This window comes from Microcebus murinus, chromosome 13, assembly GCF_040939455.1.
Source record: "Microcebus murinus isolate Inina chromosome 13, M.murinus_Inina_mat1.0, whole genome shotgun sequence".
Classification (NCBI taxonomy): domain Eukaryota; kingdom Metazoa; phylum Chordata; class Mammalia; order Primates; family Cheirogaleidae; genus Microcebus; species Microcebus murinus.
This window is the reverse complement of record NC_134116.1, coordinates 70,505,543-70,524,675: the sequence shown is the minus strand read 5'-3', so window position 1 is coordinate 70,524,675 and position 19,133 is coordinate 70,505,543. Positions and strand designations below refer to the sequence as shown.

Below are 19,133 nucleotides of genomic sequence, written 5' to 3'. Positions count from 1 at the left end.
AGGCTCACAACAATCTTATTGGAACTTTTATTGGAACTTACAGGAACTTTTATTCCCATTTTGTAGATGAAATAGCTAAGGCTTAGAAAGGTGGCTTAATTAGTTGCAAAGCTAGTGAGTGGTACAACTAGAGTCTGAATTCAGAGCCAATCTCTTAACCACTGATGGAGTTGGGGTTGTTTCATACACAGAAGTGAAATTAGCTTTTAACCAGAGAGTATGTAGGTCAAAGGTTTTTGCAGAGGGGTTAGTTGCTTATAAAGTTAAATTTTGGCTCTGTTATAGTGAAAAATATATACAGAGTATGATATTTCAAAGTTTGAGACAAATGTTTTTAAAATCTTTAATTTTAGAAGACTTTAAATATTCTTAAATTAGATTGCATTTTTTTTTATTTTTTATTTTATTTTTTTGAGACAGAGTCTCACTCTGTTTCTCAGGTTAGAGTGCAAACTAGCTCTCAGCAAAGTCAGACTACTGGGCTCAAGCAATCCTTCTGCCTCAGCCTCCCAAGTAGCTGGGACTACAGGCATGTGCCACCATGCCTGGCTAATTTTTTTCTATATATATTTTTAGTTGGCCAATTAATTTCTTTCTATTTTTAGTAGAGACAGGGTCTCACTCTTGCTCAGGCTGGTTTCAAACTCCTGACTTTGAGTGATCCGCCTGCCTTGTCCTCCCAGAGTGCTAGGATTACAGGCATGAGCTACTGAGCTGAGCCTGGCCCAGATTGTATTGTTTATATGGACTTGCATGAAGACAGACTTCTTGTGTTTGGATCCTGAGTCCTCTATTTTATAACTTTTTTCAAGGTACTTAAACTCTTTTTGCCTATGATTCCTTATCTATAAAATAAAGATGATGATAGCTTCTTAGTATAGATGTAAAGCACTTAGAATTGTACTAAATGCTGTGCAAGGTTAGGTGGTGGTGGTATTATTATTTATCCTATTTATATCATACCATGTTGTCATCCATTTATATTATGTGAATACTTCTCAGTGATGGGAAATTAATTCTACTTCTTGATCCTAAAATTCTACTCTCTGTCTGTTCCTAATCTTTTCCTTTGCTTCCTCTTTCTCAACTACTCATATTTTATGTCTTTTTTCATACTTTATATAATTTGTAAGCCAACTTCAATATTTTTTGGAATAAGGTAGGGTGTATATATATATATATATATATATATATATATATGTACACACACACACACACACACACACACACACACATGAACATATTTGTCTTAGGAATTTAGCACTGTTAGTACATGGACTTTTTCTTGGCCACCTATATATCCTAGTTCATAGAACGGTTAGTTCTTGACCTTAATATATAAAACATTTTGGAACATTATTGACTTAAGAAACATTATGACTTATCATTTGCAATAACATGGATGGAACTGGAGAATATTATGTTAGATGAAATAAGGTAATCACAGAAAAACAAATTTTGCATATTCTCCTTCATATATGGGAGCTAAAAATTAAACCAATTGATCTCATGGAAACAAGAGAGTAGAACAATGGTTACCAGAGGCTGGTGAGGGGTGTGGGGGAGAAAATGGGGATGATTTATGGGTGTAAAAATATAGTGAGATAAAATGAACAAGATCTAATATTTGATAGCACAACAGGATGATTATAGTGAACAATAAGTTATTGTATATTTAAAAGAATAGAATTGGAATATTCCCCAAAGAAGTGATAAATGCTTGAGGTGATGGATACTCCAGTTACCCTGATTTGATTATTTATACATTGTATGCCTGTTTCCAACAGCACATGTACCCTATAAATATATACAACTATTATATACTCATAATAATTTAAAAGAAAAAATGTAAAAAATTAAATATTTGTTGAAAGAACAAATGAAAGAATGACTTCAAATTTTTCAGGTATTTTGTATATGGTTATTATTTATTCCTAAATTTACCATTCTCTAGACTGAAAGGATATCCAGTTTGTCAGTGTTCTTTAATGATGCTTATAGCAATGTAATAGTTCATATGTGATTGATCAAGAGAGAGTAAGAGAATATTATTATATTATTTTATTCTGTGTGTATTTTTCTGTCACTGTACTTAAAGTGGCATTGAGGAGGGATGATACTACTTTGGCCTCATTTAACGTAATGCCCAGAGTCAAATATGTTAAATCAACTTTCTTTATCCAATTTATATTTGTGCTTTTTAAAAAAAGCATTGCAAGGCCTTACATATTTTTCTGTTAAACTTATTTTTAAACATTCATTCCATCATTTCAACCTTTAATGTAAGTTGTGCTAGTATCAGTTTCATATTTCTTCATCTTCATATATAGAAATTAGACCTAGCTGTATCTTTGTCTGTAAGTTTAATAATATGAAAAAGAAAATGAATTTGTCTTAAAATTTATCTATAGTGAACTCTGTATTTTCTATTGATTGTAACTTTTAATATCCAAATGCTTATTTTTAGGAATTTTTCCCACCCAGTAATCACATGCTGTGCTGTGTTCTTTTCTTCTAGATTTCTTCACCATTTCCCATCTGTGTGAAAATTAGATTTGTTTCCTAGTTTCAATTCTTAAAAGTGCTTTTCACTTACCTTTACACTTGATCAAAATTAGTTTTGCACCAGATGATTTGAAATTTTTTTAAGTAGTTATGCTTTTTTATTAATTGAATTTTTGGTATTATTTTATTTTATAGTTATAAATAGCCTCCCTTGTTATTGCTGTTGTTTCTTTTTGTTTACTTTCAGCTGGTTGGTGGAGAGTTTGACTTGGAGATGAACTTTATTATCCAGGATGCTGAGAGTATAACATGCATGACAGAGCTATTGGAGCACTGTGATGTAACATGTCAAGCAGAAATATGGAGCATGTTTACAGCCATTCTACGAAAAAGTGTTCGGAATTTACAGACTAGCACAGAAGTTGGGCTAATTGAACAAGTATTGCTGAAAATGAGTGCTGTAGATGACATGATAGCAGGTATGGGGTTATCTGATAGGATAGTATAATTTAAATGTTTATAAAATTTCATGTACTTCTTTTTGTATTTTATAGGTAATATAGATTTGTTGAAACTACCTTGGTTTGAAATAAATGGAAATTTTGCCTTTTATATTAATGGAAAACCTAAAAAGGGAAGAGTAAAATATAAGTACCATATTAGACAAACATAACTACTAATTTTACTTTTCTAAGTTTTAGAAAATCTCAATACTGTATAGTAAGTGCTATGAAATCTTTCAGAAAAATAAATCCAGTTTCTTTTTATGTAATTAAGACTTTACATGATTAAAATATCACAATACATATTATCATTCTGTATAATAAGCCCTTTACCAAATTCTCCTTGTTCCATGTCCTTCAATCTGGCATATATGGAACTATGACAGGAAACAGTAAAAGCCTGAGGATAAGCATGATGTGTCTTTTGGAAGTGTCCATTTAGTTTTTATGTATTTGGAGGAAATTTTTATATTAAAATAAACTCATATATTATAGAATATAACATAAAATTTGCTTAGAATTTCCAGATAAAAATACTAATTTTTGTGCTTATTGTGTGTTATTTCAAACCAACACTTTGAAATCTATGATTCTTAACCATCAACTGTTTGTCTCCCTACAAATTCATACTCCCTTGTTGTTAGATGAATTTCAGTAGAAATGTTTTGAATGATGATTCCAGAGCAACAGTTATAAGTTTAAAGTTTGAAATGTTGATTCTCATAAGCCATGAATCTTCAGCATAAGTATTGTCTGACATAAAAGTGTCCATTTAGAATTTCCATAATTCTAAAAGTGGTAATATTACTCTTTACAATATCAGCTCTGATCCTTAAAAGTAGTTCTGATACCAGAGAATACTATTTAACGTTTTGACTTATATATTTAAATTCTAAAATTTATGGAACAAAACATTAAACAAGAAAGAATGAAATGAAGAATGGATTAAAGAAGGATGCTCTTAATATTTTCAAAAATTTGATTTTCTTAGTATATTAAACTCATTTCTAATTGCTTTCAAGGTGGCATATATCTCTTTTTAAAATGATTTAGCATTCTCTATATTGGGTGCTAATGGCTAACTTGATGAAAAATGAGATTCAGACTTACATTTATTAAAATATATTTGTAATGAAGATATGGTACCATTTCTATAAATTCTAGAGTTATTTAACATAAATTTATTTGTATAAACTTATATGTACACATGATGTATAGAATATAATATGATCTTTTAATCCTCATAGCTGAGTTTAAACCCTTCATTTTTGTTTTGTTTTTATAAAGTGACTGCCACTTTATAGAGTACAGTTTAGAGAATGAGCCAAATTACCTGGATAGTTGTTTACTGGTATATAATTCATCAGTGTTGAGATGTAAAATCACAGTGAGGGTGGTAGTACCATAGAAATTCATAATTTGACATTTTCTAGTATTAAAGCTCCTTGATTCTCTTATTTCTCTCTTCAGTAATAATAATATTGAAAACACAGAATTTTTACTTTTTGTAATTTTTAGCATTTCCCTTCAAAAGAGCCCGATGATGGAGGGATATGAGAAAAGAGAATGAGTGTCATAAAAATTACCTCTGTCTTGTTAATAGATAAATTAAAATTTAAATCTCATAAGGAAGAACTAGTAGCTACCAAAACACTACTAGATATTCATCTTTGCCTGTGTTGTAGTATGTTAAGTTCAAAGAGGTTTTTTCATTTAATAATGTACTAAAATGTCACTAGAAGGTGGTTAAACATTTATAGCAAAATGATAAGAGAATCTCATAGTCTTCATAGTCTTAGTATTTTTTTCTCTTTTAAATATCTTGTACAGAAAAGAAGACTTTCTGTAATAAAACTAAACTAAGCTACTTGGTTAGGTTACATATACAATATATAAGGAATTTTTTAAAATTTTATAATTAAATACAAATTAGATAGATTACTTTTTGTTTTTATTTTTTTCTTAGTCTGAATACTGATAAAAGGCATAGTTTTTGTGACATACATACGAAATGAGACAAAAGCTTGCACATAGAAGTTCAATTTTTTAAAAAAGAATTTTATGTAAACCTTTAACAAGTCTTTTGTGAAGGTTGCCATTGCAGCTAATTGCTTAAAAATGGTTCATATTAGCTTAGAGTTTTTAAGGTTATTGATTTTTACCTAGCATTCTTTCTTAGAAAGGAACCTCTGACTTACATGTCCTAACATTTTCATATATTTTTGTTACTTAAATGATGAAACAAACATTTTGATTCATTGAAAGATTGCTCTAAAAAATGGCATATCCACTGTCACGGTTTTATCATAGAGAATGCTTGCTTATTGTGATGTTGGGTACAAATCAAGTAATTATTTATTGATGAAAAAACCATATTAAATTTCTATTTTTGAAATATACAAATACTATTTTTAAATGTTTAAATTCTAGTCATTAATGTAGATATTGAATAATATACATTGTATATCAATAACCAATTATTTTAACTTACCCTAGTCTAATCTTTTTTATTAAGTGATGATTAACTTTTAGAATATACATATGTATTGGTTTGTAAGAACTTGTATGTTTAATTAAGAAGTGCTTTAGAAATTGAGAAAATAAAATATAAGTGTTATACTTAGATGTTTAATGTCTTGAAAAGAACAGTTGACAGAAGTATTAATCACAATGTGTAGAGAAAATAATGAGAGACAAGGGATTAAATGTATAATTTTTCCCATTTCATAAGCTGGTGAGTCTGTTATATGCACATAACACATCAGCATAGTAGATACCGCTAATAATGCATTTAAATTACACTTCCACTTACAGACTAGTAAGAGTGAGGGTTCTGGAGCCATACTGCCTGGGTTTGAAGCTTGACTTTAGACTTTAGCACTTGCTAGGTATGTGTTCTTGGGCAATGTGAATAAGTTATCTGTGTCACTATTTACTCATTTTAAAAGGGGATAATAATGGCACCCACATCATAGGCTTTTGTGAAATTAATACATGTAAAGCACTTGGAATAATGCCCTGTGTGGAGTAAGTGCTTAAAATGATTATTAATTGGCCAAGAAATGTTTCAAGGATATATTTTATTAAGAATGGATAATTCTGAAACTATTATCATCTATCAGTTTTTCATTTGTAAATAACCAATCTTCAATTTTAAATCTTTGTACCTTTGACTATTTTTACTTCTCTTTCTTTCCCTGCATACAGCAGGAGTGTGTATATGTGGGGTGTGTGTGTGTACTCTGGGAATATATAAATCTATTTTATGTATCTACTAAGAAAGCTTAATTGAAATGGCAAACCTAATGGGGAAAAATCCCATAATCAAACAAATCTCTTTGATTATCTGAGCATTTAAAAAATGTTAATTAGAATCATTATTCATGAGGACATTTGGTTATATTAGTCATATGTATATGACGATTGATAACTTTGTATCTTACGAAAAGTATATGACCTTGACAGATGGCAGCTTATGACTAGAGTTCAGAATAACTTTATTTTCCTTTGAAGATCTTCTAGTTGATATGTTGGGGGTTCTTGCCAGCTACAGCATCACTGTCAAGGAGTTGAAGCTTTTGTTCAGCATGCTTCGAGGAGAAAGTGGAATCTGGGTAAGCTGTGGTCAGAGGGAAAAGTATTCAATATCAGTCCATTAATACTTAATGTTCAAGAATTTGTCTCTAGAGAGCTATATACTTGAATTTGTAATGGAAATGGTTTTCCTCTTAAATGATTTACTAAATATTTAGTAAATGATTTCAAATTAATTTTCTCTGTAGTTAAAAAACAGTGCATTGCCTACTGTGGCATGTTAAGTATTATTGCTAAATTTGTACAGTGACATTTCTTTCTTTTATTGTTTCCTCAGCCAAGACATGCAGTAAAATTATTGTCAGTTCTTAATCAGATGCCACAAAGACATGGTCCCGATACTTTTTTTAATTTCCCTGGTTGTAGTGCTGCGGTAAGTTTTAAATACATATGTTTATTTTTATTTATTTATTTTTAGGTTTGCTCTATTAAGGTATAATGTACATATAATAAAATTCATCAGTTTAAAAAGTAGAATTTGATGAGTTTTAAATAGTTATGTGAGCACCATTATAATCATGATTTGAAACATTTGTCACTACTGAATTTCCTTATGCCTATTTGAAGTCAGTTTCCTCCCCAGCCCCCGTCTCTTGCAACCTCTGTTTTATTTTGTGTTCAAATAGTTTTTAGACTATTATAAGAATAAAATCAGTCTTTTGTGTTAGGCTTCTTTCACTTACCATGATGCTTTTGAGATTATCCTTGTAGTTTTGATCACTTATAAATATTTGGCCACCTTAAGATTATTCATTGAGCATATATTGAGTATGTTCTATATCTTGAGTCACAGTGCTGGGAATGTAGATTATATTAATATACTTATTCTTGAACTCCAGTAGATGTGCAGAAACAGCTTATCACAATAAGGATTATAAGTGATGCTGTAGATTTAGGTACTGAGAGCTATGGGAAAACAATGAAAAGAAACTAAACTCGGTGGAAGTCTAGAAAAAGGAACGTATTAGCCTGGTATTGAAGGATAACTGGGATTTTGCTGGAAGGAGAAGTGTTTTGGACAGAAACAATATCATGTTCAAAAAGATCTGTAGAAGAACAGGTAGAACAGCTGGTATGTTTAGGTATACTCTGTAATGTGGGCTCAGGTAGTAGAAGAGAACAAAATTGGAAGAGTTTGTTGGAGCCATAGTGTGTGTGAAGAATCTTAGGTAACTTGAAGAAATTTAAACTGTGTTCAAAGGATTTTTGGTATGGAAGCTGCATATAATATTTGAGAAACTCCATTGTCAACAATGTGTGAAGGATCTGTTTGGGGAATAGATCAATTGTAAAATTATAATAGATAATTATGTTTTAGTGAAATTTAGACTTCTAGAAAAATAAATGAATCCACTCATGTTTCTTGAAATCAAGTCAAGTAATCAGCCACTTTCTCATTTAGTTTTTAGAATGGCTAGATTTTATTTGTTTGCTGTTATCAATGGAGTCCTATATTACTCCTTTCCTACTTATGAGTGGATCTAAATCCTTGTGGTTATAAATTTCAGTGATTAAGTTTCTGAATAATAAATCTCATGCTTTCTCCTTCTTTGCTTCTATGGTACAAGCATTATGAGCACCCTCTCTTAAACTTTGCATTTCTTCAATACTGATTCCATTAACATTCTCTTGCACCGTTGTTTTTGGCTTTAAAGATCCAACCTCTTTTAATCAAATGAATTATTACTGAAAACCTAGCATAAACCATAGAAAACTGAAATTCTGAGGTATGTATAAGGGACTGTAGACTGGTAAAACTAGAGGGGCACTTCTTGGAGTATAATCTGAAACCCACTATAGAGATGGACCTTAATTCACTGAGTGTTTGAAAACTTAATGCTTCTATGATCAACAAGTAATATGTATGGATTATTTTAATAAAGTAATAGCCTTTATTTTGTATATTTGCTAATCATTTTATGATATTTTACATTGATTATTTTTAATCTGGAAAAGCCATATTTGACTTTAGCTACTATCACATTTCCTTTAATTGATACTTTTGTATATTTTTTCATTGCCTTATAGGCAATTGCATTGCCCCCTATTGCAAAGTGGCCTTACCAGAATGGCTTCACCCTAAACACTTGGTTTCGTATGGATCCATTAAATAACATAAATGTTGATAAGGATAAACCTTATCTTTATTGGTAAGTAATATGTTTAATTTTAGGATTTTTGTCTTTAAGTACTTCATTCTGTAAAAATATAGTATCAAGGCAATGTACTAGATAGAATCTATATGTGTTAAAACTATAAAGACATAAATCAATTTTATTTGTTTATTTATTTAGCTGTTGATTCTAGATGACCTGCCTTATTGTTATTATTAAGTTTTTTCAATTGCAATTTAAGAATCAAAGATTATAGACCTCCTCTTTTAGTCTGCTTCAGTGTAGATCCGTTGTAGGATTTTTTGTGAGGATTGCTGGTGACCAGATTTCATTCATTTTGCCTTTTCACGGACTTTGTTCTATCAGCATAATTGACATATACTTTTAAAATATTGATAATAACCATATAAGAAATTAAAATCAAATAAGGTTAATTATTTGGTATTGACAACTAGCAGAATGAGTTGATCAACTCAACAATAAGTTAATCTGTAAGTACTGAAAGCTTGGTAATTTTTGTATGCCAGTAATGCAAAGTGCACCATATGATCAATCAGAACTTCAAACATTCATTGATTGCCTTACTATATGTATGATAGGCATTGTAATGCTTATTTATATTAACTTAATACTTGCATAGCTCTGAAATAATACTGCCTGAGTTTAAGTCCTGATTTCACTACTCTACTTACTATACATCCTGTGCTTTGATGTCTTAAACTATAAAATGAGGATAGTGATAGTATCTATCCCATAGGGTTTAATGAGAGAATAATATTTAAAGTGCTTTTGTACAATGGCTGGCCCAGAAATAGGAGTGCAGAAAACTCTGAGCTTTTACTACCTTATTTGCTCTCTTACAAAATTTTAAATATAGATTGTAATGTGAGGGAGTTTTAAATAAGCATCTGAACTGTCAAACATAAATGAAGTTGGACTTCAGAATGGTCATTCAGGGAAATCATATATAACTTCAGTGATATCTTCATTTTTTTAAAGTATTTAAAATTTTCTACATATTGATTGAATTCATAGCTAAGAGGAATGTGCCTGTAGAAGAAAATAACTATACCTCATTGTCATATCTCTTTACTTTTCAAACTAAAAATGTATTCCTTTGATTGATCAACTGCATTATTTGTGAGACTTGGCTCTCATCAAGTTATTTTTAATTAGTTTTTTTTTTAATTTGTAAGCTATTTTCAATAGCTATAGCAGAATTAGATACCAAGTTATTTTTTAAAACATGAACTGTGTATAAATGTGTTCTGTACTTGCTGGTTGTAGATGGTTATTAAGGGTAGATGAGGTAGGTACTTGGTAGGCTTTTGTTATTCATTTGTCCTTATGTATTTATGATATTTTAAATTGAAATATTATAAGCTTCCATAGTCTATTTTCCTGTTTAAGGTTTTATCTTTTAGCTGTTCTAATATAAACCTTTTATGTTTTAGTTTAGTTTTTATTTGGTCCATGTTAAACCCCTTCTACTCTACAAGGAAATAAATTTTAGTTTTATAAGAATGTTTAATAGGCTTTAGATGTATAGTTCTTTTTATCAGCGGACGTTATACTATTTTCAGTTTTCTTTATAGTTTTCGTACTAGCAAAGGAGTTGGTTACTCTGCTCATTTTGTTGGCAACTGTTTAATAGTCACATCACTGAAGTCCAAAGGAAAAGGTTTTCAGCACTGTGTGAAGTACGATTTTCAACCACGTAAGGTAGGTAAAAATAAATATATCTGTTGAAAATGTCACAATTTACCATTCCCACTTTCTTGAAACTCATTTTTTATGACTTCGGTGATAGACTCATTCACTGGTTTTCTGCGACTCTTAATGCTTTTCTTTTATCCTTGTCTGCATTTTATTTTAAGTTTTTTGTCTGACTTTTGCCTTCTATATGATCAGTCTTTTGACCTCTTGTAGTATATTTCTCTCATGCTCTCATACTCTTATGGTCTGATCTCTTCTATGGCATTCTTTCAAGAAATACTTATTATTTACTGAGTGTCAGACATAGGCATTGGGGATATACGGTGAACAAAATAAGACAACATTTCTGCTTTTGTGGAGCCAATATGTATTGGAATTTTTATTCCATCTTATGATATCCTTTTGCTCTTATTCTTGTCTTCAAAGTTCATACTTATATTCTCATCTGCCTCTGAGATGTTACCATCTGGATGTCTTTCTTGTCCCTGGACTTAGAATATGTAACATCAGATTTATTCTTTCCAGTCTCCTATCCACTTATGTTCTTAAGTCTTATGTTTTGATGAAGAGATCTACCATCTTTATGATAATTGGGACTTGAGTCAACTTTTTTCAGTGGTCAAAAACCCACTTCTCATCAGTTTAATTTTAAAGTCCTTTTATTTTATTTTTATTGTACCTCTGAAATATATGTCTCCTTTTGTAAAATTCTTTACTTGCTGCTTAAATTCTTCATGTTGCTTTCTCCTCATTTTGTTTTATTTATCTTTTCCTCTTCTAAACTATTTTACATACTAGTATCTGATTTGTCTTCCTGATATTATTATTCCATCACCCCAAACCATTCATTTACTTTCCCACTAACTACAGATTAAATCAAAACTTTTAGTCTAGTCCCTAATGATTTGGATGATTTGTTTTACTTTTTCATCTTTTCCTGTATGCAATACCTGGCATGAATTACATTTACTTGTCCCCTCCCCCACAGTTCTAGGTCTTCAAATCCCACCCTGCTGTTATGTTCCATTTCATATAACATCATTTCTATGGAATTTCTCGTTGATTTTTCTCAAAGAGTATTTTATTCAGTATTTCTTATGACAATTATTTTTTTAAACCTTTATTATTCATTTATATGTACATTATTTCATGACTTTTGAAATTAAGATCTGTTTTGGATTCACATTTGTATTCCCTCACATGCCTGAAAGAGTATTTGAATTTGGTAGACTGTCAATAAGTTATGTTGGATAAATGAATATAACATGACTTTAATAACATTTTTGTTTCTTCTCATTAGAAATTTAAAGTTTCTAAACATTTTACTCCAAAATATAAAGGCATACTTGTTCAAATATCTATAAATAATTTGTATTTTCCTATACTTTAGAAAAAATACTCATGTATTCCCTGCTTCAGCCTATCAACTCTCAAGAGACCAATGGTTTGATCCATACGTTGTTACAGAACTCACACTATCTCATATGGAGATACACACTCACAATGCATTTTGTTGCCACCAGTAACTATAAAATGGGAACTCAATATGAACACATTCATTGATTCTTAATGAATAGTCATATATTACTAAGTTATTATATAATTAATACTACATTTAATAAATCTAAATAATGGAATTGAAACCATCTAAATCTTACTATAAATGCTACAATGTTGTTGCTTTGATAGGTCTTTTCTGACCATGTGATCCAAAGTAGAATCCTGTATTATTTTTTCTCGGTTTACATTGTATTCTTTTGTCCACTGTAATCATCATGAATAATTCTATATTTGTTTAATTGTGTCATGTATGTCCCTTTTTCTAGATCAAAAATTCCAGAAGAACTGTGCCTATTGTGTGTCTGGTCAGCCTTGGGGCTGTAGTGCTTGGCATAATGTAAATGTTATTAAAGGAACACAAATATAATTGTATTTCTGCAATTTGGGATCTGGGTATAGTGGAAGGAATAAGTGGTTAAGTGGAGGTTAAGTGGTTCTAGCTTTGTCTCCATCACAAATTTATTCTTTATGTGCCCCTTTTTTCATCTGTAAAATGAGAAATTGGAGGGAGAGACTTGAGGAAGTGGTATTAGATGATCATTAATAGTCCTTTGGTCATTTTCATATAGGGTTTTATGAATGTTGTAATTGTATTTTAGTCAATAATAACCAAACATTTCCTATTGTTTAATTTTTTTTTATTTAAGTGGTACATGATCAGCATTGTCCACATTTACAATCGATGGAGGAACAGTGAAATCCGGTGTTATGTTAATGGACAACTGGTATCTTATGGTGATATGGCTTGGCATGTTAATACAAATGATGTAAGTTTTTTATTTTTTAATATGTATTTTAATGTATTTGAGAGTATGGTCTTTCACTATAACATGAATTGAATAATGAAATAGTTTGGTAATATTTATAAACTTTGAAAGTTTTTTCCTTTTTTTAAAGTGAGACTTTCAGTCTTAAATTTAGTATAATGGAATTACTAAAATACATGATTAGTAATACAAAAATAGAAAAATTACTTGGCCAAATTTTTAAGTATTTTAGGTCAAAAAACATCACTGCAGGTTTTTTTCCCCCAGAATCTCAATAATTAAAAATGTGTCTTACCCATTATTTAGATGTAGAAGGAAAACCTTAAGCAGAATGATTTGGTATAACATACAGTCACTAATAAGCACATAGTGATATATGCTATGGAGAAAATAAAGTAGGGATATAGAAAGTGTAGGTGTAGGTAAGGGAGAAGCCAGATTGCCCAGAGATGATTTTAATGACAAGAATTGAGTAAGCAAGCCATGTGGATATTTGGGGGACATATTCCATTCAGTGAAAACAGTAAGTACAAAGGCTTTGAAGCAAATTGGAAAGTACAAGGAATAGCAAGGCAGCCAAATTATCTGAAACAGAAGGAGGAAGGGGCAGAATAATGTTAAAAATGATGTTAGGCAGGTAGTAGAGGGTGAAATCATATAAGGCCTTATAAGCAAACATAAGGCCTGGGCTTTCCTATCTTACCTCACTTAAAAATCTTTGGAAGGTTTTGAGCAGACAAGTGATGTTTGCTTATATTTTCAAAATCATTGTCTCCCTGCAGTATTGGGAATATTTTGAAGGGAAATGACTACAGAAGCAGGAAGATCACTTAAATGACCTATTGCAATTACATCAAAGAGATGATATAATAGTTTTCACCAGCTTGTTAGCAGTACAGGAGATGACACATTAGGATTCTAAGTAGATGACATCTAGAGTTAAAACCTCAAGGGCTCTTGTTTTTTATTTTGGGCTCTTCCTTTGCCTCCATCCTGACCTTTTAAAGCCAAAGTAAAAGGGGATTTTAATGCCCAAAATGTCTCTAAGCCCAATAATGTACAACCCTTCCAGCATACCTGGTTTTATAATAACTTGCCTCTTTTTAACAAAATTCACTACTCAGTTTTGTTTGTATTTCTCTAAACTTTAATCTCCTAAAGGGCAAGGATTGGCTCTTCCTGTATTGTATTCTTTTACCTAGCATTGCGTGCATAGTCCATAATTTGTTCCTAGGTTAGGAGTCGGCAGACTACATTCTATGAGCCAATTATGACCCTCCATCTATGGAGGTTTTGAGTGAGCTGAGAGCTAAGAATCTTGGTTTTTACATTTCTAAAAGTCTTTTGTTTTTATTTTTTAAAGACACAAACAGAATCAAAGAAGAATATGCAACAGAAACCACATGTAGCTCACAAAGTTTAAAGTATTTTTCTATGTGTCCCTTTATAGGAAGAGTTGCTCTTTCTGCCCTGGAAACTCATAGTTGAACTATAGTCATTAAATATTTAAGGAAATGATTTTGTCAGAATTAGAATACACAGATGAAATCCTACTTTTTATCTATCCTCCATCTAGGATAGTCTCTTTATTATCAAGTGGAAGAAATCCCAGTAGACTTATTGACTGTCATTAGCATATAAGATAGTATATTGAAAAGATTTTTGAATTATTTGTAATTTGAAAAGGCTTGAATTATTTGTAATAGTGCTTGAAGAAGTAGAGCATCCTAGATAATAACACATACACATTTGTGCAGTCAAATCTTAAGGTCATTATGTTTAATTAAAGATTGGGTATTTAATGGGGACAAGTTTTCTGTCTTTGTACCCTATTCACATTTATTTTTGTTATTGAAGCACCAAAGGAATTCCATAAATATATGGAATTAGTACTAAGGTTTGGAATAGCCTGTGGGGATAGAGGAAACTGAGCAATGACTGCTTTCACTGGTGTGGATGGTTGGGGTTTAAAAAGTAGAGGCAGGAAGATTCTTGTTAAATTTGGCTTCTTAAGTGCTAACTTCTCCATGTGAAGAGCACTATACCATCTGCTGTAAGCAGTAGAGTTCAGTGATCATTCTTTATTTGATTCTGTATAATGCCTACTCATACAAGAGAAGGAACTGATTTTTTGTGTGTCCTTTGACTTAGCATGGAGAAATAGAGTAATGACTTCATAATGGAAAAATGAAGTAGCTTATTAAAAATGAGACCCTATGTGTTTGTTAAATTTTGGATAGTTGTTCCCTTGATTGAGTTGCATCTTGCTAAATATGAACAATTATAAATCATTAGAGTTTTCAAATTAGTTTTACTTTTATAAATAAATTATCTAATAATCTAAGATTATAAGATCTTTTGCCTTTAACTATAAAATTTGGAAAGTAATTAAATCTGAAGATTGAGTAGTGGGTCATTTGTTTGCTTAAACATAAATATAAAAGATAACTGATCATTTTTTTAAAAGTCTTTAGTGACATTTATTATTTAAATATTTTAAAAAGTTTTAATTTGTGCTTTCTTCTGTTATTATTGTTATGTTTTAAGATCTTAATGATAATGAAAACAGATATCCTTAACATTTTGTCATTAAGAAAAATGCATTTGATTTTTTTTATGGCTTTTCTAAAATAGAGCTATGACAAGTGCTTTCTTGGATCATCAGAAACTGCTGATGCAAATAGGGTATTCTGTGGTCAACTTGGTGCAGTGTATGTGTTCAGTGAAGCACTCAACCCAGCACAGATATTTGCAATTCATCAGTTAGGACCTGGATATAAGGTAGTAATAACTATCTTATTATAAATTCTATGGAAAATTTTAGATGTAAACTGTGAAGTAATATATGGTTTAAGAGTCATCTCTATTGTTTAGAACACCATCAGTTTTTATTAAATATTTCTTTTTGTTTCAAAGGTGCTTTTTCTCTTAACTATTTTCCCTTCATAAACTTTCTTTATTATTCATAATTTTTTCTACTGTTGATGGCATGCCTTTTGTTATCAATTCTGAAATAATCTTATAAATCTAGATTGTTTAATCTGGTATTTGAAATCTCAAATTTTGAAATATATAAATTATATAATGAATATATGAAATAACTTCTTGTTAACATCAGAGGTGACTTGGAAAGAATAGAGCTTTGGAAGGAAACTAGTATAAAATATTATGTGTGACTGAAATCATTCCATTTTAACTGCTTCTTTTGCAATAGGTGAGAAGGTAGGTACAATAGTGAGTATTGAGTATTCTACTTTAACAAAACCAATTATTTAATGTGGTTTATCATATTCTTCCTGCTTTTTTAAACTTCCAAACAAAGACTTATTTAGGCAAGTTATATTATGTATGTATATGAATTAGTTTTTAATGTGCAGTACACCTCTAGGGGGATATATAAGGGTTTTATTTAAATCACATTGGGAATTGTGATATCCTAAACTATTTGAAGCTGAGAGAGAATTATGCATAGTAGTCAAAGTGTTTATAATTCTGAAGGAGTACATCTTTTTCAGAAGTGCTGTATTTTTTCAATTGAACTCACTGTTTATTTATTTATTTATTTTTATTTCAGCATATTATGGGGGTACAAATGTTAGGGTTACATATATTGCCCATGCTCCTCTTCCCCCTCCTACCCACCCAACACCCGATAAATGTTATTCCTATGTGTCCACTTAAGTGTTGATCTGTTAATACCAATTTGCTGGTGAGTACATGTGATGCTTGTTTTACCATTATTGAGATACATCACTTAGTAGAATGGGTTCCAGCTCTATCCAGGAATATACATGAGGTGCTATGTCACAATTGTTTCTTAAAGTTGAAGAGTACTCCATAGTATACATATACCACATTTTATTAATCCACTCATGTATTGATGGGCACCTGGGTTGTTTCCACACCTTTGCGATTGTGAACTGTGCTGCTATAAACATTCGAGTGCAGGTGTCCCATTTGTAGTATGCCATTTGATCTTTTGGGTAGATGCCCAGTAGTGGAATTGCTGGATCAAATGGTAGATCTACTTGTATCGCTTTAAGGTATCTCCATATTGTTTTTCACAGAGGCTAAACCAGTTTGCACTCCCACCAGCAGTGTAGGAGTGTTCCTATCTCTCCACATCCACGCCAACATTTATTGTTTGGAGACTTTTTGATAAAGGCTATTCTTACTGAAGATAAGTGATATCTCATTGTGGTTTTGATTTGCATTTTCCTGATGATTGGAGATGTTGAGCATTTTTTCATATGTTTGTTGGCCTTTATTCTGTCTTCTTTTGAAAAATTTCTGTTCATATCCTCTGCCCATTTTTTAATAGGGTTGTTGGATTTTTTCTTGCTGATTTTCCTAGTTATCAGCCCTTTATCGGATGTGTAGCTTGCAAAAATTTTCTCCCATTCTGTTGGTTGTCTGTTTGCTCTCTTGACAGTTTCTTTGGCTATGCAGAAGCTTTTTAATTTGATCATGTCCCATTTATTTATTTTTGTTGCTGCTGTGATTGCCTTTGTGGTCTTCTTCATAAATTCTTTGCCTAGGCCAATGTCTAGAAGAGTATGTCCAACATTTTCCTCTAGGATTCTAATAGTTTCACACCTTTCAAGTCTGTTACCCAGCATGAGTTGATTTTTGTGAGAGGTGAAAGGTGTGGGTCCTGTTTCAGTCTTCTGCATGTGGCTATCCAGTTTTCCAAGCACCATTTATTGAATAAGGATTCTTTTCCCCAGTGTATGGTTTTGTCTGATTTGTCGAAGATTAGTTGGCTATATGAGGATGGTTTTATATCTGGGCTCTCTGTTCTGTTCCACTGGTCAATGTCCCTGTTCTTCTGCCAGTACCATGCTATTTTAATTACTATAGCCTTGTAGTATAGTTTGAAATCTGGTAAATTGATACCTTCTATTTTGTTTTTATTGCCTAGGATTGATTTTGCTATACAGGATCTTCTTTGGTTCCATACAAAGTGTAAAATTATTTTTTCTATATATGTGAAAAATGATGATGGTATTTTAATAGGGATTGCATTGACTCTGTAGGTCACTTTGGGTAGTATAGACATTTTAACAATGTTGATTCTCCCGACCCATGAGCATGGTATATTCTTCCATCTGTTTACATCCTCTGCTATTTCCTTCTTCAGTGTTTCATGGTTCTCCCTGTAGAGGTCTTTTACCTCCCTAGTTAAATATATTCCAAGGTACTTTATTTTCTTTGTTGCTATTTTGAAGGGAATTGAGACTTTGATTTGGTTCTCACTTGTACTGTTGTTGGCGTGTATGAATGCCTCTGATTTCTGTGTATTGATTTTGTATCCTGAGACTTTACCAAATGCATTTATCAGTTCAAGGAGTCTCTTGGTTGAATTCTTGGGGTTTTCTAGGTATAATATCATGTCATCAGAAAAGAGTGAGAGTTTGATCTCTTTTGCTCTCATTTGGACGCCCTTAATTCCCCTCTCTTGTCTGATTGCTCTAGCAAGGACTTCCAGCACTATGTTGAATAGCAGTGGAGATAGTGGGCAACCTTGTCTAGTTCCAGTTCTAAGTGGGAATGCTTTCAAATTTTCCCCATTCAGTATGATGTTGGCTGTGGGTTTGTCATATATGGCTTGTATCATTTTTAGGTAAGCCCCATCTGTGCCTATTTTGTTGAGTGTTGTTAAAAAGGGTGTTGAATTTTATCAAATGCTTTCTCTTTGTCTATTGAGAGGATCATATGGTCTTTGTTTTTGCTTCTGTTTATATGGCGAATTACAGTTATAACTTTGCATATGTTGAACCATCCCTGCCTCCCTGGGATGAAGCCCACTTGGTTGTGATGGATTATTTTCTTGACAAGCACCTGGATTCGATTGGCTAGGATTTTGTTGAGAATTTTTGCATCTATATTCATAAGGGATATTGGTCTGTAGTTTTCTTTTTTTGTTGCATACTTTCCTGGTTTGGGTATCAGGGTTATGTTGGCCTCATAAAATGTGTTGGGGAGGATTCCATCCTTCTTGATGTTGTGGAATAATTTCTGCAGGATAGGCACCGATTCTTCTTTGTAGGTGTAGTAAAATTCCGGTGTGAAACCATCTGGTCCAGGACTTTTCTTTTTAGGAAGGTTTTTTTATTGCTGTTTCAATTTCAGTACTTGATATTGGTCTGTTCAGGAATTCTATTTCTTCCTGGTGGAGCCTAGGGAGGCTGTGTGTTTCTAAGAAATTGTCCATTTCCTCCACAGTTTCCAGATTGTGTGCATAGAGGTTTTTGTAGTATTATATATCTTGTATCTCTGGGGCATCAGTTGTAATTTCTCCTTTATTGTTCCTGTTGGAGCTTATTAGAGATTTTTCTTCCCTGCTTTTCATTAGTCTAGCCAATGGTGTGTCA

The 19,133-nt window shown here is 31.6% G+C and overlaps 1 protein-coding gene across 9 annotated transcripts in view; it reads left to right on the top strand.

Annotated features, from left to right (window-relative positions):
• NBEA (neurobeachin) overlaps window positions 1-19,133 on the top strand; it is a 582,638-nt gene that overhangs the window by 53,881 nt on the left and 509,624 nt on the right. For 5 of the 9 annotated variants that reach the window (XM_076009491.1, XM_076009489.1, XM_076009488.1 and 2 more), the window contains exons 2-8: window positions 2,753-2,984; window positions 6,522-6,622; window positions 6,880-6,975; window positions 8,631-8,752; window positions 10,300-10,438; window positions 12,640-12,759; window positions 15,394-15,540. In XM_076009491.1, the coding sequence (XP_075865606.1) occupies window positions 2,753-2,984; window positions 6,522-6,622; window positions 6,880-6,975; window positions 8,631-8,752; window positions 10,300-10,438; window positions 12,640-12,759; window positions 15,394-15,540 (957 nt within the window). The remainder of the gene's footprint in view (window positions 1-2,752; window positions 2,985-6,521; window positions 6,623-6,879; window positions 6,976-8,630; window positions 8,753-10,299; window positions 10,439-12,639; window positions 12,760-15,393; window positions 15,541-19,133) is intronic. The other 4 variants (XM_076009486.1, XM_076009490.1, XM_076009496.1 and 1 more) reach the window with 1 other exon arrangement.